Source organism: Lipotes vexillifer, unplaced genomic scaffold, assembly GCF_000442215.2.
Source record: "Lipotes vexillifer unplaced genomic scaffold, Lipotes_vexillifer_v1.1 scaffold469, whole genome shotgun sequence".
Classification (NCBI taxonomy): domain Eukaryota; kingdom Metazoa; phylum Chordata; class Mammalia; order Artiodactyla; family Lipotidae; genus Lipotes; species Lipotes vexillifer.
This window is the reverse complement of record NW_006788006.1, coordinates 4077952-4086525: the sequence shown is the minus strand read 5'-3', so window position 1 is coordinate 4086525 and position 8574 is coordinate 4077952. Positions and strand designations below refer to the sequence as shown.

Here is an 8574-nt window from a genome sequence, read left to right as displayed (position 1 = left end):
GGCTGGGCTGGGCTCGTGAGCCATGGCCGCTGAGCCTGCGCGTCCGGAGCCTGTGCTCCGCAACGGGAGAGGCCACAACAGTGTGAGGCCCGCGTACCGGGAAAAAAAAAAAAAAAAAAAAAAAAAAAAACTCAGCCTCTGCCCTTAGGCCAGTTTCTCCCGCTCCCCGGAGATACTTCCCTCCTCCTCTGACCAGAGCTTCTGCCTTCAGAGGACCTCATTGATACCTGCTGCCCTTTCCCAATCAGGCCTATGCGTCTGCCTTCTGACCCGGCGTCTGTCTCTATACCTCCCTGCCTATCAATCCTGAGCTCCCCTACTTATAAAGTCTCTTTCCACCCAGACCTCCCAGCCTCCTCCCAGATCCCCACTCTCTACTCAGGGGACAGACTTGCCACCATCCTCAGGCAAGCGTACCCCATCAGACCTGTCTCTTTGCCCTCTGACAAGATGTGCTCCCCGCCTCGCCCAACTTGAGCAGCCATCCTCCTCCCTCTGACTAGAGACTCTTCCCTCTGACCTGACATCCCTGCCTTCACCTTCAGACTAGATCTTGCCTTTTGACTTGGCAGGACCCTGTCTCCTCCCTCATTGGGTTGTAGCCTCTGCCATCCCTCAAATGAGCCTCCACCTTCAGACTAGGGGCCTTGCCTTCTCTCCTCCCTCTGACCTGTCTGGGGCCACTAACTACAAGCCTCCTCCCTCTGACTTTAATCCTTCCTTCTCTGACCCTAGCCTCCACCCTCAGACTAGGGGCCACTAATAAGCCCTTCTGACCTAGCAGGGAGACCCTCTCTGTCCAAGGCTATCTGTTCAGACATGAGCTTGCAGCCTGTCCCCTCAGACCACCTCCTCCCTTAGACACCACCCCCAGCTCTGTGGCATCCTGCTGGTATGACCCTGGGGTCTTGTAAGCCGGGTGATGTCCCCCTGAGTCTGGCCACCCCCATGGAGGGTCTGGCTGGCCAGCAGCTGTTTGTTCCGTTCTGCCCATTGCCTAATGGCTCCAACAGGCCTAGGGCGGTGGCCAGGATGAGTGGGGCCTTTGCCGAGTGAGCTCACGTCTGCCCCGGGTGACTGGGCCAGGGTGGGCAGCGGGCACACTGTGCTGGGGGGAGGGGGGAGGGGACCCAGGGTCACATGGGCACCAGCCTGGGTATTCCCCATCCGAGGGATGGACATGACCCTCAGCCTCACCCAGAGTGAGGATCCATCCACGCTGGGGAAACTGAGGCTCAGAGTGGGCAGACAGGCTGGGACCACCAGAAGCCAGGGTACAGGGGCCTCCACCCGTGCCCTCCAGGTCCTCATGCCCCCCGCTCCACCTGACATGCCTGAGGGAATGTCCAGGCTCACGAGGGGGATGGACAGTAGCTTGAGCGTGGCCAGCGCACGCATGCAGGGGCCCCCGACCTTGCCCAGCTCCACACCGGGGCCCAGCACGGCGTCCACCACCAGTCTGTAGGCGTCGTTGATGAGCTGGACCTGGGAGGGCAGGCAGGGTCAGGGGGCAATCTTGGGGCACTATCCCCCACCAACCCCCTCAGTTGCCACCCGAGCTGACCTCCGTGGGCAGATAGGACAGGAAGGGGATGTCCATCTTCTCACACTGGGTAGTCAGGTCCCGGTGCAGCGGGTCCAGTGAGCGTGTGGGGTAGAAGATGGTTGGTTCGTACTCCTGCGGGGAGCGGGAAGGGGTCAGCACTGGGGCCCTCCCAGGCTCCCCACTGGGCCTCTGTCCCCAGATCTGGGTACCAGGCAGCAGACACTGCCTGGCACAAGCACTGGGCATATTCTGTAACCTGACATGACTCATCCTCCCCCTGGGACACTAATAAGAGGAGGAAGCAATTTTTTTCAAGGATGGGTTGGGAGTGTGACCCTGAGAGGCCAAGGAAATCCTTGCTACTCACAAACACCCGCAGGTGCCGGGCACAGACCAGCCCCACTGCCCCATTCTGCTCCGGGCCGCACACGACTAGCACCGTCCTCTGCTTCCGGGAGTGGGCAGGCAAAGGGAATACCTGGCAGGGGCACAGCAAAGGCAAAGGCATGGCGTTCGGAACTTCTTACTCCAGTGGGGAAACTGAGGCCTGGAGTAGAGGATGGGATGGGGCTCAGCCCTGGAGGCAAGAGGACAGGACGGCAGGAGAGGGGCTGGGGCCTCTGGGGGCCTCAGTTTCCTTGTTGGAGACCCAGAGTCCTTGCCTCAGGCTCTGCCAAGCCCAAGCAGAAAAACGTGCCTCCTGCCACCACCCGAGCCCAGAGTGCGGTTTGTTTATTCTCGGCCTGAGTTGCAGACATTCTTCCACCTTTTTCCACTGCAGTCGCTGCCCCTCCCACCACTCATGTTTCCAAGCCTCCATCCCTCCGTCCCTCCCGGAGGCCCCAAAGCTGGGGGGAGTAGGGGAGGGGGGTGTTTTTCCAACGCGCCATACCCTGTCTCTCTCCGTCTGTCCCTCTCTGTTGGCCTCTGTCTTCACCTCCCTGTCTTTCTCTCTGTATCTCTCAGACTCTCTACGTGTCTCTCCTCATGTTTCTCTCGTTTCTGTCTTCGCCTCTGTCTCTCTTTCTCTCCGTCTCTGTATCTCTCAGACTCTCCTCTCTGTCTCTGTGTATCTCCCTCTCTTTAACGCAGAAGTTAAGAGTCTCAGCCCTACCCTGACTCTCTGCTGGGGCTCAGCTCACTCTCCTTTCCCAGCCTCTATCGAATGGGAGTAACGATGGCTCCGACACACTTGTGGGGTCTCTACCAGGCCCAGGGTGGCTCCAGGGGGCCCAACTATACTCTAACCTCCAACCACACAGAGGGAAATTTATTTCCTTTTTGAGTCTCCTCCCCAGGGCCTCAGCAAGGTCCTGACCCAACCTGGTCCTACCTTTGACCCCACCACGCTACGCCCAGAGCCCCAGACCCGCAACCAAGGCGGGGAGAGTGATAACGTCCAGCTGGCTAGGACCAAGGGGCCTCTGGACAAACAGAGCTTTCAGTGCAAAAACTGGACAGTTGGTCATCAATGGCCAGGCGTGAGTTAATACACTGGGTTTGCTTTTGTGGCTTTGATTTTCATTGTTCTCTTTTCCTCTGAGCATCTTCACTCAGATCTGTTTCACTTGGAACTAGCAACATTTAAGTTAAAAGACAATTGAGGCCCCATAAAGAAAGATACTAAGTTTTTTAAAAAGTATACAGTGGTGGGCTTCCCTGGTGGCACAGTGGTTGAGAGTCCGCCTGCTGATGCAGGGGACGCGGGTTCGTGCCCCGGTCCAGGAGGATCCCACATGCCGCGGAGCGGCTGGGCCTGTGAGCCATGGCCGCTGGGCCTGCACGTCTGGAGCCTGTGCTCCATAGCGGGAGGGGGCACAACAGTGAGAGGCCCGCGTACCGCAAAAAAAAAAAAAAGTACACAGTGGGAATAAGAAGGGGAGGAAAAGGAAAAGGGTTGCCTGCTGGAGCCCTGACTCAATCAGGCACTTTCTTAAGGCGTTTGTGTTTATTAATTGGTATCAGTTTATTACCCTTTTTCAGAGGAGGAAACTGAGGCCCAGCATGGTTTGGCAACATGACACGAAACACTGGACAGTAGTATCATCACTGCTATTATTCTTGCATCTCTTGCAGGCACCTTGAGCCCTGGGGGTTTGCTCCAGAGCCAAACGTAGCTCTACTTCCAACGCCCCAGGGCCCTGTGCAGACCCCTCCCCACCTCTGGGCCTCAGTTCCCCCACCTTTGGCTGGGAGTTGTTTGCGGGTGCTCAGACTTCAGGAACTGACGTTCCCTCTGCTCAAGACCCAGGAGGTGGCAGAGGCAGGCAGTCAAGGGCCCCAGACCCATCTCTGTGATTGCCTCCACATCTGTGGGGACCCCCGTCTCTGTCCTGACGCTCATTAACACCCTGGCCTGGGCCAGTGATGATCTTCTCTGGACCTCAGTTTCCCCATCTGAGTGATGGGCTGGGGTGGCCCCAAGCAAAGAGGGGCTTCTTGAGGGCAGAAATGACCATCCTGGCCATGGGGGTCATGCAGCTAGGCCTCCACTCTGGTGGGCTGGCCATCTGGTTGGGGTCAAGGTTGAGGATCAGGGGTCAGGTACCTTGGTCACAGCCACGGCACTAGCATGGCCGCACCACTCCACCAGCTGCTGCCGCCCGAAGCGATAATCTTCCAGCAACTCCCGCTCCAGGGCAGCTGCCTCGGCTGTGCTGGGGGTCAGAGTGGGGAGAGATGCTCAGAGACACAGAGAGACGGAAAGACTTAGAGACAGAGACTCAGCTGGAGCCAGAAATGTGCCACCAATGTTCCGAGCCAGGCCCAGATGCCACCCCCACCCCGTGCCCAGAGCCGAAGACCCTCCCTCAGTTTCCTCATCCGTCGTGCACATTGTTGAACTGAAGCCTGGAAGGCTGCGGGAGTTTTGAGCACAAGCCTGAGGGGCGGGAGCCCCCTGGTGGTAGAAGAAGTGCATGGCAGTGCATGTCGGTTCTATTGCCCCAAAGCTTGGGATATAGAGCCTCACCCAGATGCCCACAGCCCCCAAGGCAAGAGGAACCCAGAGGGGGGAATAGAGCATGAAGAACTTAGTTGTTGGGGGTGATGCGTGGATTTCAGGCAGTGAAAACCACTGAAAGGATTCTAGGACACTGGAGGTCAACTGGACTGGGGGTGCCTGTGGGGAGGTGGGTTTTAAAGGCAGCAGAGTTTTGTTTTGTTTTGCTTTTGTTTTTTTGGCCACGTTGGGTGTTCGTTGCTGGGCGCGGACTTTCTCTAGTTGCGGCGAGCAGGGGCTACTCTTCATTGCGGCATGCAGGCTTCTCATTGTGGTGGCTTCTCTTGTTGCCTAGCACGGGCTCTAGGCGCGGGGGGCTTCAGTAGTTGTGGCGCATGGGCTTAGTTGCTCCGCGGCATGTGGGATCTTCCCGGACCAGGGCACGAACCCGTGTCCCCTGCATTGGCACGCAGATTCTTACCCACGGCGCCCCCAGGGAAGTCCAAGGCAGCAGAGTTTTGTTTTGTTTTGCTTTTGTTTTTTTGGCCACGTTGGGTGTTCGTTGCTGGGCGCGGACTTTCTCTAGTTGCGGCGAGCAGGGGCTACTCTTCATTGCGGCATGCAGGCTTCTCATTGTGGTGGCTTCTCTTGTTGCCTAGCACGGGCTCTAGGCGCGGGGGGCTTCAGTAGTTGTGGCGCATGGGCTTAGTTGCTCCGCGGCATGTGGGATCTTCCCGGACCAGGGCACGAACCCGTGTCCCCTGCATTGGCAAGCAGATTCTTAACCACGGCGCCACCAGGGAAGTCCAAGGCAGCAGAGTTTGATGGCTCACATGGGGAGGTGGATGTGGCGCCTGCAGCTATGAGACTCATTGGTGATCCCTCTTTCAGGGACAGTGATAAAATTCAGTAATTGTGGCCGGAGAAATGGAGCCAAAGTGCTTGAGGTGAAACTCAACCCCCAGCTCAGTGAGTGACTGAGGTCCGTCTCATCTCTCTGAGCCTTGCAAAAGAGAAGGCAGGACAGGCTAATTTTCAACGTCCAGTGCAAAATGCAAATGTGGGGCCCCTTGATCAATAATTATTAAGAGTTTTAAGATGGTGATGGCAGAGCACTAAACCAAGTGTTGGGCCCTTCTAAGAGCAGGGCCCAAGCTGGCCTTGGTCTGGGCTTGGTGGCTACAGAGAGGAAGAGCTGGCTGGCATTGAGGACTGGAAGACGTTCTTCACTCCAGAATCAGGGGCTGGAGCAGCTGGGCAGGGTCTATAGCCTGATGCCAACTTCCCATAGCCAGGACCCCTTCCTGCTGGGGAACTGCACTTGCCCCCAGCTCAGCACACCCTAGAGTGTAATGATAATAATAATTGTTATTAGGATAATTATTATCATTATTATTATTATCATAAAAGGACCAGGCCCAGAAGAGTTGGAAGAACATATAACAACTCAGATAAATAAAATGGTTTGCCCAGAGTCATGTAGGAAGCAAGTTGGAAAACTGAGGCTTCTACCCTTGGTGTCTGTCTCCAGAGCCACGGATGGGGTGTGAGCAAAGCAGAGGGAGACCTACAGATGGGCAGAGGTTTGTTGGGATGAATCCTGAGGTTCCTTTTTTTGATTCTGTTAGCAGGAGACCACAACCTTCTAGCCAATTGTGCAGTGTGACCAGGCCAGGCAGCAGGAGGGGTGGAAGTGGGAAGCAAGCATTGCTATGCGATGGGGAGTCAGGGAGGGCTTCCTGGAGGAGCTGGCCTGGAGTGCTGTGGGACGTGATCTAGGTGGCAAGAACAGTGAGGGCCGAGGCCCTGTGGTGGAAATGAACTTGGCAGGTTCAAGGGACAGAAGAGAGGCAGAGAGAGCGAGGCTGAAAAACTTGGTCAGAAAGATACTTCAGGGTCCCACACGGATGGGGAAGATGGAGGCTTAGGGCAAGGTGACATGCCTTGTCACCCCAGCGAGCAGAGCCAGATTCAACTTCCAGGTTGTCTGCAGCTGATGCTGCAGGAGGTTGAAGGACCGGGTGGGGAAACAGACCTCATGGTGGGGCCAGATGAAGAGCGCCCCCAGGACAGGCCGGCCCAGCTCCCGAGAAAGAATGTCGAAGGCACTTTAAGAATGTGGCGTGGCTTCCCTGGTGGTGCAGTGGTTAAGAATCCGCCTGCCAGTGCAGGGGACACAGGTTCGAGTCCTGGTCCGGGAAGATCCCACATGCCGCAGAGCAACTAAGCCCATGTGCCACAACTACTGAGCCTGAGCTCTAGAGCCCGCGAGCCACAACTACTGAAATCCACGTGCAACGAGAAGCCACCGCAATGAGAAGCCCACACACCTCCACGAAGAGTAGCCCCGCTCGCCGCAACTAGAGAAAGCCCACGAGCAGCAACAAAGACCCAGCACAGGCAGGCAGGCAGGCAGGCAGAATATGGCTCATTCCTCTATCTTCATCTTGTGACAGCTCTGTTGCCCCCGCAGGAGGGCTGGGGGAGGATCATGCATTCCTCCTCCTCTTTCTCTGTTCCAAAGCTTTGGCCTCTGGCCTCCACTTGGAACCTTATCTTCCTGCCTAACCGGTCACTGGAGAGATAACCGGGACTCCACAGGCAGAGGGCAGTCCAGGCTTAGGAGCCTGAGGGTAGGGGCAGCAGCTGATCTGGGCAGGGGAGGGGATAGGGCAGAACTGTTATGGGACTGGTGGGGGTGGTGCTCAGTTTATGAGGGTGCCTCTTGCTTCTCCCAACCTCAGCCCCCAGATGAGAGAGCTGTGAGGCCCTGGGATTTGCCCACCAGCCCCAGAAAGGGCAAAATGCTCCAGGAGGGGGCTTTATAGAGATGAAGCTCTGAGGCTAGGGTGCCTGTGCCACACACTCCCTTTCTCAGCTCCATCTGCTTCTCTCCACCCTCATGCCTCTGCCCACCAGCCCTTCATCATTGCTCACCTGGCTGCCTACTGCAGTCACATCCCCCCCAACTCAACACAAGCCGAGGGGGCTCTGAAAACTTGAACACCAGATTTCACCACCCCCTGTCCCAAACCTTCTTATGGGTCCCCAGTATTCAGAGAATATTCAAATTCCTCACCTTACTTACATGCCCCCCATTATGTCTCCCATCTCAGCCTCCTCTCCCCGTGTTCCACTCCCACTCAACACACAGCACCCCATCACTCCTTAGTTGGCATCTGAGGCCCCCCCATCCCCCACACCAGGTGAAGCCACAGCTCCAGCTTCTAAAACACTTTCTTCCCCCTGCCTAGCATGTGCTGGGTCTCTCGCTGAGTCTGGACATCAGCCAGTCGCTGCACAGGATCTGCCTTGAGAAGAGGGGCTGAGTGGACAGTGGGCAGGTGGCCGCACAAAGGATTGTGGGGTCTGGTTTACAGTGAGGTCTACAGCCCGCTTGGGGTCCCATGTCACAAGCGCTTAGAGAACACAAGAGGATGACTTAGGACAAGGTGGAAGGCACAACCACAGATGCCAGCTCCACACCCCAAATTCATCAGCCCACTGGCAAGTGGCCCCATGTATTTAAAAATCACTTTAGCCCTAGCTCAGCCAGTGGCTTCCCTCCCCAGCCTTCAGTTTTCTTCTCTGAACAAGGGGTTAGTAGCAGGTGCACTATCAAGGAGGTTGTGAGCATCTGAGGAGCTAAAAGAGCTCAGCCCTTCCCAGATGGGAGACAAGGGGCATGGGCTCCAGGGTCCCTGGGAAAGATGGAAAGGGGAGGTGGGTCCTGCTTAGGCTGTGGGTAATGGGGGAGCGACCAGTGGTGCTGATGAGTAATTCATGAGGGGCGGGCCTGCTGCAGATGCCGTTTCCCTGGCAACGCAGCTTTGGAGGTGTCGGCAGCTGCAGGCTGTCTCTCCAGTGAAATGCGGGATGGGCCTGGGATTCTCCTTGCCCCCCCATCCCGGCCATGCCTTTGCCTCTGATCTCCAGCCCCTGATCCCCCAGGCCCTCTTCCAGCCATGCCCCAGCCTCCCGTTCCCCACCCCCCCCCCCCCCCTCCACTCCCTGACTCCTGGGTTCCTCTCATTAGGAGACGGTTTTCTTGAAGGTGTCTCCCACTCATGGGCCAGATAAAATGATG

General features: G+C 57.0%; 1 protein-coding gene across 1 annotated transcript in view; it reads right to left on the bottom strand.

The window, feature by feature from the left end:
- Window positions 1-8574, bottom strand: part of YJEFN3 (YjeF N-terminal domain containing 3) — a 9598-nt gene that overhangs the window by 455 nt on the left and 569 nt on the right. The window contains exons 2-5 of the mRNA XM_007461093.1: window positions 4095-4203; window positions 1914-2024; window positions 1565-1678; window positions 1335-1485 (exon numbers count right to left, since the gene is read on the bottom strand). Coding sequence (XP_007461155.1) covers window positions 1335-1485; window positions 1565-1678; window positions 1914-2024; window positions 4095-4203 — 485 coding nt within the window. The remainder of the gene's footprint in view (window positions 1-1334; window positions 1486-1564; window positions 1679-1913; window positions 2025-4094; window positions 4204-8574) is intronic.